The 15903-nt window shown below is 37.2% G+C and overlaps 4 protein-coding genes across 4 annotated transcripts; 2 read left to right on the forward strand and 2 right to left on the reverse strand.

Annotated features, from left to right (window-relative positions):
- Positions 1 to 841: 841 nt before the first annotated feature.
- On the reverse strand, positions 842 to 3072 carry LOC113474989 (poly [ADP-ribose] polymerase 14-like). Its single transcript, XM_026838273.1, has 3 exons — positions 2920 to 3072; positions 2232 to 2474; positions 842 to 1700 (listed from the first exon to the last, which is right to left on the reverse strand). The coding sequence occupies exons 1-3, from the start codon at positions 3056 to 3058 to the stop codon at positions 1543 to 1545; spliced, it is 540 nt and encodes a 179-aa protein (XP_026694074.1). The 5' UTR covers positions 3059 to 3072; the 3' UTR covers positions 842 to 1542.
- Positions 3073 to 3395: 323 nt separating this feature from the next.
- Positions 3396 to 8516, reverse strand: LOC100180267 (serine/threonine-protein kinase Nek11-like). The gene is made up of 10 exons (XM_018815352.2): positions 7739 to 8516; positions 7462 to 7621; positions 6720 to 6838; positions 6175 to 6369; positions 5549 to 5701; positions 4860 to 4934; positions 4727 to 4793; positions 4374 to 4418; positions 4030 to 4136; positions 3396 to 3710 (listed from the first exon to the last, which is right to left on the reverse strand). Exons 1-10 carry the CDS (start codon positions 7882 to 7884, stop codon positions 3461 to 3463), a joined length of 1317 nt encoding a protein of 438 aa, XP_018670897.2. The 5' UTR covers positions 7885 to 8516; the 3' UTR covers positions 3396 to 3460.
- Positions 8517 to 9748: 1232 nt separating this feature from the next.
- LOC100177916 (uncharacterized protein C10orf67, mitochondrial-like) lies at positions 9749 to 12080 on the forward strand. Its single transcript, XM_026838270.1, has 2 exons — positions 9749 to 9948; positions 10496 to 12080. The coding sequence occupies exons 1-2, from the start codon at positions 9817 to 9819 to the stop codon at positions 11948 to 11950; spliced, it is 1587 nt and encodes a 528-aa protein (XP_026694071.1). The 5' UTR covers positions 9749 to 9816; the 3' UTR covers positions 11951 to 12080.
- An 843-nt stretch (positions 12081 to 12923) lies between these two features.
- On the forward strand, positions 12924 to 15452 carry LOC100178701 (galactoside 3(4)-L-fucosyltransferase-like). The gene is made up of 4 exons (XM_009862956.3): positions 12924 to 13172; positions 13689 to 13868; positions 14183 to 14414; positions 14865 to 15452. Exons 1-4 carry the CDS (start codon positions 12973 to 12975, stop codon positions 15450 to 15452), a joined length of 1200 nt encoding a protein of 399 aa, XP_009861258.1. The 5' UTR covers positions 12924 to 12972.
- Positions 15453 to 15903: the final 451 nt, after the last annotated feature.

Consider the following 15903-nt stretch of genomic DNA (forward strand, 5'->3'; position numbering starts at 1 on the left):
CGATAAAAAAGAATGAATGTCTATCTTACCCAACCCTACTATATATCTATCATATTCAAGTACCTTATGTGCAGTGACTTACACGGGTATGTAGTTTATATAGCCCGTCTGTTTGTTTGCGTTTTCATGGTATCATATAACGCCCGCCGTAATTCCCCTCAGATATGACTCTATAACCTTTGCAGGTGAGCTTAGGTAATATTTATTTCCTAATATCCATTCTTAATAGATATACAGTCTTACTGGGATAAATATTTATCCAAGACCTTTGACGTGACAAAAGGAATGATCGCATTAAACATGTGCAAAACAATTTCGATAAAACCGTGGCGCGGTTAGGTCTAAAGTCGTTGCCAAAAATAACATTACGAGCTGACTGTTTAAATATTACCGCGCACTTAATCTTGCGCAAATTATCAGAATACAATGGGAAAATATTTGTCTTTCAGTTAATTGGTGCAGGGGGAAATTGGCGGATCGAAAGAGTATGGCAAAGCCAAGGAGTACTTAAGGTTTAGCTAAGCGATCAGGAAACCTAATTTACATATTTGTGTAGATTGGCGACAATTTTGCTTGTTGTTATTTGGTACCATTGCAACGGACGTGATTTCCAACCACGATGTGCGACACCATACAACTGCAAGCAAGTAATTATCTCGCTTAATTAAAATCACGTACCTCGACGACGGGCGTTATTGAGACGATCTGATATGATATCGAAACATTTTCCTTTCGGCTATTTTCTCTTCGTCGGGGAATGTAAAATAGTTTTGCTCTTATATTAGTATGTAGTTAAGTTTATGCTTATTTTAGCACGATCGATGACTTTGTACAACTTTGCGCCGGAATCATTACTGAATCACTATAAAAACAACTTGGAATCGTGTTTGACTATTGCAACAAAATGATGGCCATAATATACACAAAATAATAGTACAGCGAACGAAAAACAAAATAAAATTGCCAATACAAAATTAACAGAACCACGCAAAGAACTATATAAAATAAATTGAATGCAAAATATAGGATGAAGACGTTCATAGTCTATATACGTTTATCTTTATAATTTCAGTGTCCTTATATTTTCCCAAACTGCTAATATTGTAGGTGTATGCATCCTTCCTCCAACCCTGTGGCCACTAATTGGTTGTCAAATTGAGGCTACACAAAAATATTCACAAAATGTGGTAAAAATATAAGTGGGCACGGGGTATATGAAACCTCACCCAGTACGCAATAAAAAAACGTGTTTAACTAAGTAGCACCGCCACGAGTATAAATAACAAATATAGTCCGGTGGGGAAAAATGGGACACCATTTCATTCTATTTCTCGTAGGAATCAAAGAATAGTCAAAAAATGATATACCCGTATCCTCACGACTCCCATATAGACCGTTGTTAATTGTTTAAAACACGATCAAAATATTTGGATATTATGTGCTAAAGGTGTCCCGTCTTCCCCACCCTACTATATATTTCAAATACAATCATGCTAGGAATATAGTTGCAATAACTATTAAGTACAAGTAAATACAACAGTCTTATAGCTCGCTATTTTGAAAATCTGCCAGCATATTTGGTCGAAACACAACGATATTTACGGTTTTTAGCGACCTATTTGTATTTTGTTCATCTGCATATTTTTCCAGTGCTCGTCTTATGCCTTGGCTTACTTCTTTTGGGTTGAACCTCAGATTACCTAGAATAAAACAAACTGTCTTAACCGCCTGCCCGCTAAAGTCTTATTAAAAAACGTTTCTAAGCATTATAAGCAGAGTTTTTCTTACACATGGTGTATTCATGCACCTCATGCTCACTGTCGAGTTAGAACAAGCGTGTCTTCTTAGGTACCTAACACACATGGTGTATTCATACACCTCATGCTCACTGTCGAGTTAGAACAAGCGTGTCTTCTTAGGTACCTAACACACATGGTGTATTCATACACCTCATGCTCACTGTCGAGTTAGAACAAGCGTGTCTTCTTAGGTACCTAACACACATGGTGTATTCATACACCTCATGCTCACTGTCAAGTTATAACATGGGTGCCTTCTTATACACCAGACACACATGTTGTATTCATACACCTCATGCTCACTGTGGAACTGTAGCCTACAACATCATTATATCCCAGTATACTAGATACTCATTACACGAAAAGCAGACGTACATTTTGCACAGCAAACGAGTATGGTCTCTTTGAGCACAATATGCCTTAACATTTTACCTGTTCCTATGGCTGGTATAGCCAGAGACTTTAATCCAGCCTCTGCGCACTGGTGTAAAACATTTAAGACCTCCCGTTCCACGTCTTGAACCCGCCGTAAATTGATATGAAATATATTTCTACATGCTGACATGTTCCCACCAGACGTACACCTCATAGTTTTACTCTTTGCCGCATCGGAATTTCCAACTTCCACAGTTAGACGCTCTCCTCCTTGGTTTAGTATTGCATTTGACAGCATTCCTATAAATACAAGCTTTGGTACTTTCTTTATAATAATATTGCAGTATTAATTATAGTACTGTGGGGTAAGATGGAATATCGTTATAGGATCTAATTCCTATGTTTCGTGATCGTGTTTTGAACATTAAACAACGCTCTTTTAAAGTTACGCGGCTATGGTAATATAGTCTTTAAGTTTTCTTTGTTTACTACCAAATGACAATGAAAACATGTCCCATCTTACCCACCCTAGTATACCATTAGCAGTGTTAATTACTGGTTTAAAGTATGCAAAAATATAATTGATACATTTGAAGAAAACAAACTAAAAAAAAAATACTAAAACACCAATAAGGTTACGTTGGTGGTAAATCGTAAGAGGTGTATGATACAGAACATCAGTGTTTTAACTAATGTTGTCGTCCGCCACCCGACGGTAAACAAGTGACAAATAAAAAGTACTTACCCCTCCACAGAGAAAATGACGAATTACAGCTGTTGACATAACCCTCACACTTCATGGTGGTAATATCACCGCAAGTTAATTTTACATCAAGATTGTTTATCTTGGCGATGCTGGCCACGGAAAATATGTTCTTACACATCTAAAGTATGTTTTATTTATTATATAGTTTCCAATGCAATTTCACAACTTCTAACGTTGCTTATGATCACTGTCAGTTATAACATGGATGTCTTCTTTTTCACTAGACACAGATGGTGTATTCATACACCTCCTGCTCACTGTCCAGCTATAACATGGGTATTTTCTTATACACCAGACACACATGGTGTATTCATATACACCTCATGCTCACTGTCAGTTATAACATGGGTGTCTTCTTATACACCAGACACCAATGGTGTATTCATACACCTCATGCTCACCGCCAAGTTATAACATGGATGTCTTTTTATACACTAAACACACATGGTGTATTCATACACCTCATACTCACCGTCGATTCATACACCTCATACTCACCGTCGATTCATACACCTCATACTCACCGTACAACACATGTGTCTATTACCTGAAACGAATCTTCCTTTTCCGGATCCAACACAAGATTAACTTGATGCAAGTGAAAAGAACGAAACCTACGAAACTCATCTTGCATCCAACGTGATACAACATTCACTGGATACCCGAGGTCAGGGAGACACATTGCAATAACCGAGTATGCTTCTTCCTCTGCTTTTTCCAATGAGTTTTTAAGAATCTCAAAGAACTCTTGCTTCACTTTGTCATGCCCTCTGTAATCAAAAAAAATAACTTGTTTTATGTCGGTGTACTGTTTATATAAGACTTTGTATTTAAGTATCAGTCAAGTTGTCGCAAAATTAAAAGATAGCAATCAAAAAGTTGGTACATTTTTTAAAGGTTGAGTATTAGACACGCGTGTTCTGTCGACTGTCGTTGTCCGCCATACGTGGATAAATAAGTGACAATCGTTCATATGAGTCGGGTCATGCAAAATTAATGAATCCACACATATATTTGGTTGTTAATTAGTTTAACTTTGCGAATGCATTATCATTTCTCAACTTGAGTTTGGTTTTCGAAACTTTTTACCTATTAATAATCCCGAAACGATGTCTTCCAAGTAAGATTTTAGGTACGTAGGGTGGAATCTTTTTTACAAACGTTTTACCGCACATGAAGTTTGTCCCAGTTGTTGCCTAAAATACGCATTATGTAAACACAAAAATTTTGTTTTGTGGGGTAATATGGGACACCTTTAGAACATAATATTTAAATATCCTGATCGTGTTTTAAACAATTAACAACGGTCCAAGGGAGTCGTGAGGATACGGTTTTATAATTCTTTAGATGTTCTTTGTTTGCTACCAAATGGGACGAGAAAATAGAATGAAATGGTGTTCCATCTTACCCCCACCCTAGTATAGCTTGTATACCTGCGTGTCAACATTTTCAGATTCCCAAATGAAAACTGCACCGACCTAAGCAAAGTGAATAAAATACGGTAAAATAGGTGTGATAACTATATGCGTATGCTCGACTGCGATTCAGGCATTTTGTTACATCGTTATAACACGGGTGTTCTGTTTCATACACCACGTGCCCCCTCACGAGTTACCACGTATCAAAAAAGTACTTATAAGTTCCATACGTGGTAATTCGGAAGTGGGCATGAGGTGTATGAAACAGAACATACGTGTTATAAAGACTGTCGTTGTCACGCGAGGATAAAGCAAGTTTAATGTATAACAAAAGAATCTACTTAAAACGACCAGAGTTTTTTAAATACCCTTTCGTCTTCAATTCGTCCTAGCTTTACTACGACTTTTAATTCCTCTGGACCAGCTGAACCGCCACTGTTAGAAAAAAACAAGGTTATTATAGACGTACAAATTCTATTATGTTACTCATTTCATTGTTACCTGTATTGTTTAAAGGTAGAATCTTGCAGCAATTCCGATGCAGTTGGCCTTGACTTTACGTCAAAGACTGCCATTCTGCAAATATACAATAAAAGTTAATAACCCGAAGTTACATAGTGCTGGTAACTCGTAAGAGAGTGCGTGGTGTACGAAACAGAAGATCCGTATTATTAAGATTGAAGTTGCCCCGCCATGCGATGATAAATCGTTTACATTAATTCGTTTATTTATTCAGGTTAAACCGTATAAACAGACGTTCAAATGTATGGAATACAAATCCGATAGGCAAGTTAAACAGGTAACTTATTTATCCTCGCGTGGTAAAGGGCATCGACATTCGTTATAACACGGGTGTTCTGTCTCATACACCTCATGTCAGCTTACGAGTTATCCTATTTGTAGCTTTGCAGGTAATTGATTATTGCATAACTCATATTTCGACAACCCATAAGTGACTTAGCTGTAGCCAATACGGGTACGTGTCTTGTCCAAGCATAAATACGCCTATACAATATTCTTTTTTTTTATGGTCGAGCGCGTTAAGTGTATATTCTACCACGACGACGGAGCGTATATATTATATGCTTGGACAAACCACCTATAGATGGCGTAGACACCATTCCTATCTTTATATAAAAGCATATTGTACACATGCTGCTTGGGCATGAGAACGCGCACAACTTACGCACTTTTTAAAAAGATTGTCAAAACGTTTTTCTTTCAGATCTGGTAGAATTTTTTTGGAAATAACCTGATTAATATATTTAAAGATAGAGTCTCTTGCAAAGTTTTCTGTAATCGGATCCAGTTTCACGAGCTCATAGAATACACAACCAAGAGACCTATGAGTTATAAGTGAGGTTAAATACACACGATGCTGGTGCAGCAAAAAAAACGATAATATTGTTCTGTGGGGTAAAATGGGACACCGTTAGCACCCAAATCTCATATTTCCTGATGTGTTTTGAACAATTCTATTAACAGCGCTTTTATACAGCAGCCAAGAGTTGATAATAAAAATCAGTTTTACACAATTATATAACTCTATTATCAACTGGGACGAGAAAAGAGAATGAAAACATGTCCCATCTTACCCCACTACATCCATTTTTTTTCAATATGTCAAAAACTATAAAACCTATGATTTTTAAATTTTGTACACATTATGTCAAAGAGATTTTTTCTTTTGGTGAAAAAAACAAACTTTTTACAGATTACCCAAAATCGCCACGTTTGGGTCACAAGTTAGGAATGCATTTCGCCATTAAGCTGTTCGTATACTTGTGGTATAATACAAGTCTGAACAAGCTTTTACCAAATATCACTTTTCGGGCCGTAGGGCAGGCCCTTGAACATCTCAGGGCTAGTGTAAGTAAAAGTGCCCACGTTACACGTCATAGCCAATTGCTGTGTATGCTGTAGCTGCCTGGATATACCGAAGTCGCAAAGTTTTGCATCATTACCAACCAATAACACGTTTGCTGGTTTAAGGTCTCTGTGCAGAACGTTTCTGTAAAGTAAATGAATTCAGTCGGGTGGGGAAGATTGGACGCCTTTTCATTCTATTTTCTCGCCCCATTTGGTAGTAATTTAAACAAAGATAATTTAAAGAATTATAAAAACTGTATTCTCACGACTCCTATATAGACCGCTGTTAATTGTTTAAAACACGACCTAGTGGTCGTTATAGGAATGACTAAATTGGCATTCACACCCAAAACTGTCGCCCACAGAATTCTGTACTTTTTACTCATTAGTACGTATGAGATGTATGACATAAAATAGAAGATGATTGTTAGTGTCCCCACAAAGATAATATATAGCCGCAGTAAATGAAACCACATCAATAAGCATTATTACTTGGAATGTAGATATTCTAATGCAATGAGCATATGGTATGTCCATTTTAGAAACAGATTCGGGGGAATTGTCTCATTATTATCCTTAGTTTTCCGTATTTTTGTTGCAAGATCGCCGCCCTGTGCAGAATACAGAAGAATTTTATCAAATTCTCGTGTTTATGTAACATGACTTTTATTTTGTCGTTTCAGTAAAGAAGCTATATAGCGCACAAGTTAATTTAGGCAAATGCGGAATTGCGCACACACACTGAATTGCACTGTTTGCTCAAGCGCTTTAATTGTAAACATAAAAAACGCAAACACTGCAAAAAATCGCAGCAACCTCTGCAACTCCATGCATATACGTGTGTGCACAAGCACTTGTTGTCCTGGTATCGTGGAAGAATTTATTGTTCAACACACGTTTACAACAAAAGAACACCTAGCCCCTTTAAATGACGCTTGCACGGTATTAAAGCTAACGTTTCTGAGTAATTAATTTCGTAAAAACAGTAAATATATTCAATATGGCTTATACTCCCTAAAAGATGTATAGTAGGGTCGGGGAAGATGGAACACCTTTCCATTCTATTTTTTCGTCCCATGTGGTAGTAAACAAAGAACATTCTAAGAATTATATAACCGTATCCTCACGACTCCTATAGATCGTTGTTAATTGTTTAAAACACGATCAGGATATTTGGACATTATGTGCTAAAGGTGTTCCATCTTATCCAACAGTACTATATCGCATTTCTTACCTCACAATATTCAATGATAATGTAGAAGGAGTTACAGTCAAAGAAACATTCATAAAACTGAACGATATGTGTGTGGTTAAGCGAAGTTAGTAGAACTGCTTCTTCTCGTACTTTTTCTTTTGGAATTTCAGCCCCGAGATTTGTTTCTTTAAGAACAACTCTAAAAATGGAATGTGTGTAAATCATTTGTCTCATTAATTATCTATATGCGCGTAACTATAAGTACTTTTCTACCTTAGACTTACCTTTATCAATAAAATACACGCACGAAACTTACGTTTTTCTCCTTTGCTTATCATGAGCCGCACATGCGATACCAAAACTGCCTTTACCGAGAACTCTTTCAACAACAAATCTGTTTAAAATTGTCTTCCCTACAAGGCCATGTTCATACGCATGAAATTGCCGTAGCTCCAGTTCCATTTTAACCCTGCGTGCTTGCAGTAAATATTGGTAACTAAACTACTTACTTTAAAGCAGTGGTTCTAAAATAACCATCACTTCGAAAAATTACTGCGCAGAGCCCGCAATTAGCTTTTTATTTCATTTACTTTCAACGATTGATTAGTAAACCTAAAGAAGTTATTCACGTATCACCTAGAAGACTTTCATGTACCACAAAGTGGTATATGCACGTACCATTGCTTTAAAGCTATTTTAGTAAACCTAAGGAAGTTGTTCACGTATCACCCGGAAGACTTTCATGTACCACAAAGTGGTATATGCACGTACCATTGCTTTAAAGCTATTTACTGCTAGAAAGTTAATTCGTCAACAACAGTTATAGCGATTATAAGTACGTTTGCCTATTGTTGCAGCTGGGCCAGGGTAATTTCACTTTTACAGTCTCACTACGCCAACAACAACGTCATGTTTGCACCTCGTACATGCAAGTGGCAAATATGAGCGTGCCCACACACACATTACAGTTCGCCACTCGATTACTTACACCTGACTGGCAAACGTATTTCTTTGTAGCAACATGATACCAAAACCAACGTCAAAACAAATAACTGCCATGTTACATACGCTGTAACTTATACGCGGCCCGTTGGTATATGAAACAGAAACCCCGTGTTTTAACTGTATATACTGTCGTGTTGTCCCGCCCAGAGTCGTATAAACACCGAGTAGTCCAACTGCCGTCTTTGTGTGTCCAAAATAGAGCAAAAGTGGTGACTTTGGCAATGGGTTTAAACGAACTTGTTAGGATTTGTTTGTGTTTTCCTTTCGTGGGAAGGTGTAAAACAGCTTCTATTTACCCTACCAAACATTTTTTAGAAAAAATATAGAAATTTAGCCGCATTAAATGACTAAAATGTCGCAAATCAACCGCTTCTAATTCTAATTTTTGACTTCTTTTGACACAGAAAACAAATGCCACATGTTTTTTACATTTTTTAACTTTTAAATTTGTTTTTAGGCCCAAGTTTTTTTGTATTTTACCGAAAAACATACATCTTCCCTATACCTACTGTGTTATTTTGGACCCAAACTGCCGTTCAATTTGTGTTTTACGTAACATAGGGTTGGACTACTCGGTTTTTCTATGGCTCTGGTCCCGCCACGAGAGGATAAATAAGTTGCATTCATTCATATTTCACCGAACAAACAAAAAAGTACTGTGGGATAAAATAAATACCGTTAGCATATGTTTTCCTAAATTTCCCAATCGTGTGTTTTTAACAATTAACAAAACCTTCTTACGAACGTGAAGATATGGTTATTGGTTTAAAAGTCCTTGGACGAGTTTAAAAGTCCTTTGAGCCAGTTTTTTATTTAGATTTCTATGTTAACATGCTCAAATGTGGCCTAATAGCGCCCTCTGGTATTAAAATATCACTATGGTTTCGTGAAGCTAAAATTCTTGAATTGAGTTTTTGTAAATTAAGAAAATGTTCGTGTTTTTAGTGTTACTCCGATACGCAAAGCATTTAGATTGACAAATGATTGGGAAAATTAATGGACTTGTCGTCCCGACATCTAGTTTCAGTAAAATTGTGTATATTTACGTTTTATGCTAACTATAAAAGTAGAGTTAATTATTAATTTAATGATATAACTTATTAACTTTAATGTGTATATTGCAGTACGCCATCATATACGTATATATAATAAATAATACTATAGTAATACTTTATTTATAATGTCTTTTAACAACTGTTGTTTTGCTGTTGGTTTCCTTCTGTTTGGTCTTTAAATCATGATCTTCGCTATTGTTTTTAAAACGATGTTAAAAAAATATTTTGTTATATAAACATTTAAAAGAATCCATTCTATTTTTTAGGTATTAGTTTTTAAAATACTATTTTAAGTTTAATGTTTAAAAGCCATGTAAAACATCTGTAACCCACGATGGCGCTCTCAATCCTCACAAACCGTAAGTTGGACGAGGAAGATGACGACATGCTTGCTGTCAGCGATATCGGGCAGTTTGGGGAAGCGTACGAGAGTTCCCTCCGCCCCTCCCTTGCTGACAAACTTCAGGTGAAATTTGTTGCCTTTTATTTAAAAAAGTAACTTTTGTATTTATTAAAAATGAAACTAGTTTTGTCTCGTGAGTCTATGGTATTACTGTACAAATGTACTATGACATCACATAGTACTTTGTCTGTTTGGAAATATAAGCAATATGTTATGTGTTGCAACTTACATCTCAGGTGTTAGTAATTACGTGTTAGTAGTCGGCAACACTAAAAATTTCTGTGCTAACTTAGCTTATGATATAGTAGCTACTTTTTATGCACCAAGTTTGTAAAGGACACATATTCCCAAGCTGTTTCTATTGCTTGCTTTAATAAATTAATGCATGTCTGCATGTGTCCTTTGTAATTGCAGCATTGCAACCTATAACCACATTAGATAGTTGTATTAAAAGGAAAAGGGTTATATATATACTTTTTACTTTATAAGTAGTTACTGTATTTCAATTGATGGCTTTTTGAGTATATTTACTAAGGATTGTTAATAGGGCAGTGCTTGTTTATTACTTTCATCATTATTTTAATACGCTTAAGATTTATTTGAATAACAGGTTGGGTTTCTGGCATCAGATCAGTTCACACAAACATATGACACCGAGATTCTTGACATTAAACAAATGACTCAAACTGTGCAGAGGCTTGTGGAAGACATGGCTAAAGTTAAAAGGGATTTTCAGTTTACAAAACAAGTTATGAAAGCGGCATTTGAGGAGAAGTTGCAAAACAAAGCTTTTGAGTTGTATACAAAACTTAATGATCGGTTTCGAGATGTGCATGAGTTGCATGAAGAAAGGGTTGCTGTGGTACGGAGAAGTTTCAAACAGCAGTTGCAAGATGCTTTGGTTAAAATGGCTTCTCATTATAAGAAGTATTATGAAGCAAAACTGGCAGGGAAGCTTGTTTCTGACGATTCTTCAGGAAAAAAGGGCAAAATCGCGACTCTGGAAGCCGAACTTAGTCGACATCAATCTGTTATTCAAATGATGGAGGTGCAGATGGAACAACTTCGAGTGGAACTTGCTGCTCAACCTGAAGCCACAGAGATAACTATAGACACGTCAGAACTCGATGCAATGACAGAGCAAAATAAGTCGCTACAAGTGGAAATTAGTAAACTGAATGACAGGGTTGACGATTTGACGGACTCTTTAGAATTTAGGGAAGAAAAGATAAAACAGCTCGGACTGGAAATTATGGAGGCTAAAGTTGAAGTTGAGAAAGAAAGAGAAGCCACGAAAAGATTGGCGCATCAGGTAGAAGAAACTAAGAAGGAGATGGGGGAGCAGAAGATGGAAGCTATGAAAGCACTCGATAGGCAGAAGTTTGCATTGGAACAAGACATGGCTTCAAAACTTGCAGATAACGAGCAGGCAGCTGCAAGTGCAGCACGAGATCGGGAGAAGATGCTCAAAGAAATGGAGATTGAGTTGGAGAAGAGGTTACTAGAAGAAAGGAAGAAGTTTGAGTTACGTCTTACACAGGAGAAGGAAGAGAACCAGCGCAGAAACAGGGCACTTCAGGATTCAAAATCTCTTGAAAGAGTAGTGGAACAGCAAAGACAGGAAATATATGCGTTGAAACAAAGATTAATCAGATCGCAAAAACAATGGGAAAAAAAATTTGCAATTCTGCGTGCAAGCCTACACGCATTAAAAGATGAAAATTATATTCGCGTCAATTTACAGAAGCAATCGGCAACACTCAAGTACGCTTCAATAAGTTATGGTCCAGATGCCCCCATCCAACCTGGTTCCATGATGCCAACTCCTGTTCTAGCTCCTGGCCAAATTAACCCAAAACCATTGCTTCCTCCCGTTCCAAAAGCCCTCCCTTCTATTAAGCAAGGCGGGAGACTGGGCAAGAGAACAAACACTCTTCCCAGTGGTGTTGGGACTGATCCTTTTAGTGAAGAAGAAGCAGAAGATTATGAAGAAGAGGAAGATGGTTTTATTCCTCTTCCACCCAAACCACCAAGCGTGGGGGATTACATGCCAGCCATCGCATAAAAAGCTCCTATTTTAAATTTCGCTCATTATTTTAAAGTCTTAAAAAAGTTGTTTTATATTTATTAAAAACATGTACACTGTGACTGTGACAATAATAAAACAGAGCACAATATAACTGTTTACATTATAAGTGGTTTAAATGTTTAGCAGGTTGAGTAAGATGTTTTTCATTCTCTTTTATCTTCAAATGTTTTCCTTTTTTTAACTTTGAATGAATGTAACTTACTTTATCCTCGCGTGGCCGGAAAACGACAGTCGTTATAACACGGGTTTAACACCTCGTGCCAGCTTACGAGTTACCATGTATGTTACTTTGTGGGTAATTATTTTTTTTTTTGTGGGTGATTATTATTTTTTTTTTTTCATTCTTTTTTATGTATGGCTGATAATTTGGACAACCCATTAGTGACCACTGGGTTGGGACAATTGTCGTTAAGTGTCTTGCTCAAGGACACATATACAGCGTCGAGTCTCAAACTAATTACCTCTGGGTTACAGGCAGGCGCGCTAACCACTATGCCACGGCGCCGGGCATTCTTCCATTTGGTAGTAAACAAAAACATTCAAAGAATTATACAACCGTATCCTCCTGAGTCTTAAAGAGCGTTGTAATTGTTTAAAACAGGTAATTTCGGATACTATGTGCTACCGGTATCCATCTTACCCCGCGCTACTGTATTAATCGTAATGTTGGAAACAAACGTGTATATGTGTATTATCCGCAGTGCGACACGCCATGGAACCTATGAAAGGCCAGAGTGGACAGCACAAACAGAAAATTTAGACGCTTTTGTTCATTACTTTTTCGGGACGTGTGAAGTATCTACGATTCAGAGTATCCACACTATAGTGTTTCCAAACGGTTTACTTTACTTTTGGACAAAGCACTGTAAGTCACAATTAAACAAAGGGGCTCTCCGCTTTGAGACAGTATACCGACAGCAACTGAAAAAAATACAAAATACAGAGAAAGTACGCTTGCTCAAACTTTCCAGTCTGATGAGCGCAGGCTGCATGAGAGTATGTGTCAATGTAAGGACTATTTATTGAAGCTAAATTACAGAAAAGTTTTACTCGGTGTGTTCCTTATTTCGACAACATCCACTATAATAGTGATCACCAACTTTTCGAGCAAGTTCGTCAGAAAAAGCACCAGCTACCACAACAACCTGACACGGCAATATTCTTTCGTGCATGTCGAAAAGAAGACTGAAAACATCAGGTGAATAGTGGTTACTCTGGGCGATTGACTGCGTTTATTCGTGCCGCATTCCCGGAACGCGATCATGTGTTTGGCTGGGTTAATAAAGTAATGATGCTGTATTGATGGCAGTAGCCTATATTCGTGATTTTAAGAGCGTAACGCTGTTATGTAACCCATTTTATAACACGTAAAAATAAAGCAACGAAAAATATAGTAGGGTGGGATAAGATAAGACATGTTTTTATTCTCTTATCTCTTCCCATTTGATAGTAAACAAGTTATATTTATAGCATTAAACATCCTTATCCTCATTGCCCTAAAAAGCGTTGTTATTTGTTCAAAACATGATCGGGAAATAAGGGATTTAGCTGCCAACGGTATCCGATTTTACCCCACCATACTGTTAGTATAGTATATTGCTTGCGCAATGCTATTGTTTATAAGGTATCCGGTGTTATGTGCTCACTATGCATTATTTCCTCAAACCGCCGCACCAAACGCGGAAGTTATATAGTTACGCTTTGTTGTTACCAGGCCGCTGATACTACTGTGGAACCCTGAATGGGGGTATGCCAAGATACACCGGCAAGATGGCTTCGCAGCCGGCCTCTGCACGGTCACATATAACCAGAGCCGAGTTTCAGAAGCACGGGCAGTTGTTATTCACTTTACTGATGTGACAAGGGAGTTGCTTGAATGGGAAAACAAGACAAGGTTATTAAACTGTAGTGTCTGTGCGAGAAATGTTATTCAGCGTCATTTCATCACTGGGCCGACTTATAGTACTGTGGGGCAGGATAGCATAAACTGTTAGCTCCTACATCTCATATTTCGTAATCGTGTTTTGGACTATTTATACCAACGTAGAGTCGCGGGCTAAACAGTTATAGGCTATAATTCTTTAAATATTCTTTGTTTACTACCAAATGGCTTGAAAAAAGAGAATGAAAACATGTCCCATTCCCCCCCACCATAAATATATGTATCAATACGTCTGCTTCTTTTTTTAACCATATTTTTGTTGCCAGAAACCCAGATCAATTCTTTGTGTTCTGGTCGGTTGAAGCTCCGTCGTACCTGCAGTATTATAACACAAAGGCAAAGTGGTACAAAGACGATCACTTTTTTAACTGGACAATGACTTATCGGCGAGACTCTGATATTTTTGCGCCGTATTTAGAAGCCGGTGTGGCCCGGGACATCTTCTCGCGAAGATTAAAAGATACTGGCGCGGCTGTAGCTAAGAAGACTAGAGTCGCCGTGAGTATATGATTTTGTATTTAATATGGTTTTGTATTGAATATGGTTTTGTATTTAATATGGTTTTGTATTTAATATGGTTTTGTATTTAATATGGTTTTGTATTTAATATGGTTTTGTATTTAATACGGATTTGTATTCATCAAGTCAAACGTGGCAAAGTATGTTTGCGCCTTTATTATGGCGTAACGGAATGTAATCAAGTTCATGGTGCTACAACCTTTGTAGGTGTGGTATCTATAATTGTATATAAACCAACAATTTTGACATCCCTCAAGGACCACTATGTTTGAGCCAACCGTGGTAAATGTCTACTTTGAGGACAAAACACCCATACACAATGGTAGCAGTGCGAGCTTCGTTTTTACAATTTTTTTATAGAGCAACTAATTTGCCATTGGGCTATTTTTTAGTATATTTCGTATTTAATAAAATAAACATATTTTTCAGCTGTGGCTGGTCAGTAACTGCAATGTTCTCTACGGATCGGTCGAACGAATGAAATATGTCGATAAATTAATAGAAGCAGGTCTGCCGGTCGAACGTTTTGGAAAATGCTTCAACAATGCGGCAGAGTTTAACGACTTATCTCTTGATAGACTTGCGTCATATAAATTTTATCTCGCTTTTGAAAACGCGTTACATTGCAAAGATTACGTTTCGGAAAAATTCTGGCAAAACGGTATACAGTCGTGGAGGGTACCCGTTGTTTGGGGGGCGAGGAAAGAAGATCTTTTGCGTCTTGTTCCAGAAAACTCATTCATTCATGCAGATGATTATGAAACAGCTGCAGACCTGGCCGAATACCTTATATATTTGGACAACAATACAACGGCGTATACTGAATATTTTAATTGGTTTGGTTCAAATTATACCACAGAATATCTGGCAACACTGTACGAGCGAACTGCTGAAACTTTACTCTGCGACAAACTGCTGGCAAAACCAGAGCCAAAAATTATTCCGTCGGTTAAAGAAAATATTTTTAGCTCTGAATCAGAGGACTGTTTAAAGGAGAAAACTCTAATAAATGATTGAATGGACTTATTTATCTTCGCGTGGGGCAACGACAGTCGTCATAGCAACACGAATGTTACTACCATGTGCGGTACGAGATAAAATAACATAACTTGTTATTTATAAAAAAACTACAAACGCGGACGGTCTTATCCCAACTTACTATAGGGTGGGGAAAGATGAGACACCTTTTTAGCACATAATACGCAATTATTTTGATCTTGTTTTTTTACAATGGTCTTTGGGAGTCGTGAGAATACGTTTTTTTTTCGTTGACTGTTCTTAGTTAACTAACAAATGGGACTAGGAATGGAATGAAATGTGTCCCATCTCCCCCCACCATATTAAAGTAAATATATTTAAAACACACTCTTAAAGTGATCTTATTTAACACCAAACTAAATAAAGAAATATTTTTACATTTATTGAACTTTCGATTACCTCTGCTTCTTTATTACTCTCGTTTACACGA

Source organism: Ciona intestinalis, unplaced genomic scaffold (assembly GCF_000224145.3).
Source record: "Ciona intestinalis unplaced genomic scaffold, KH HT000068.2, whole genome shotgun sequence".
NCBI lineage: Eukaryota > Metazoa > Chordata > Ascidiacea > Phlebobranchia > Cionidae > Ciona > Ciona intestinalis.

Excerpts from the sequence above, each read along its gene's own strand:
- LOC113474989 (XM_026838273.1), bottom strand. The coding sequence starts at position 3,058 with ATGTGTAAGAACATATTTTCCGTGGCCAGCATCGCCAAGATAAACAAT. Across the intron at positions 2,475-2,919 it reads GTCATTTTCTCTGTGGAGGG|GAATGCTGTCAAATGCAATA; the intron begins GTAAGTACTTTT and ends TTGTATTTATAG. Across the intron at positions 1,701-2,231 it reads TATACCAGCCATAGGAACAG|GTAATCTGAGGTTCAACCCA; the intron begins GTAAAATGTTAA and ends GTTTTATTCTAG.
- LOC100180267 (XM_018815352.2), bottom strand. The coding sequence starts at position 7,884 with ATGGAACTGGAGCTACGGCAATTTCATGCGTATGAACATGGCCTTGTA. Across the intron at positions 7,622-7,738 it reads GATAAGCAAAGGAGAAAAAC|AGTTGTTCTTAAAGAAACAA; the intron begins GTAAGTTTCGTG and ends TTCCATTTTTAG. Across the intron at positions 3,711-4,029 it reads CGTTTCGGGATTATTAATAG|AGGGCATGACAAAGTGAAGC; the intron begins GTAAAAAGTTTC and ends TTTTGATTACAG.
- LOC100177916 (XM_026838270.1), top strand. The coding sequence starts at position 9,817 with ATGGCGCTCTCAATCCTCACAAACCGTAAGTTGGACGAGGAAGATGAC. Across the intron at positions 9,949-10,495 it reads CCCTTGCTGACAAACTTCAG|GTTGGGTTTCTGGCATCAGA; the intron begins GTGAAATTTGTT and ends TTTGAATAACAG.
- LOC100178701 (XM_009862956.3), top strand. The coding sequence starts at position 12,973 with ATGTGTCAATGTAAGGACTATTTATTGAAGCTAAATTACAGAAAAGTT. Across the intron at positions 13,173-13,688 it reads AAGAAGACTGAAAACATCAG|GCCGCTGATACTACTGTGGA; the intron begins GTGAATAGTGGT and ends TGTTGTTACCAG. Across the intron at positions 13,869-14,182 it reads GAATGGGAAAACAAGACAAG|AAACCCAGATCAATTCTTTG; the intron begins GTTATTAAACTG and ends TTTTGTTGCCAG.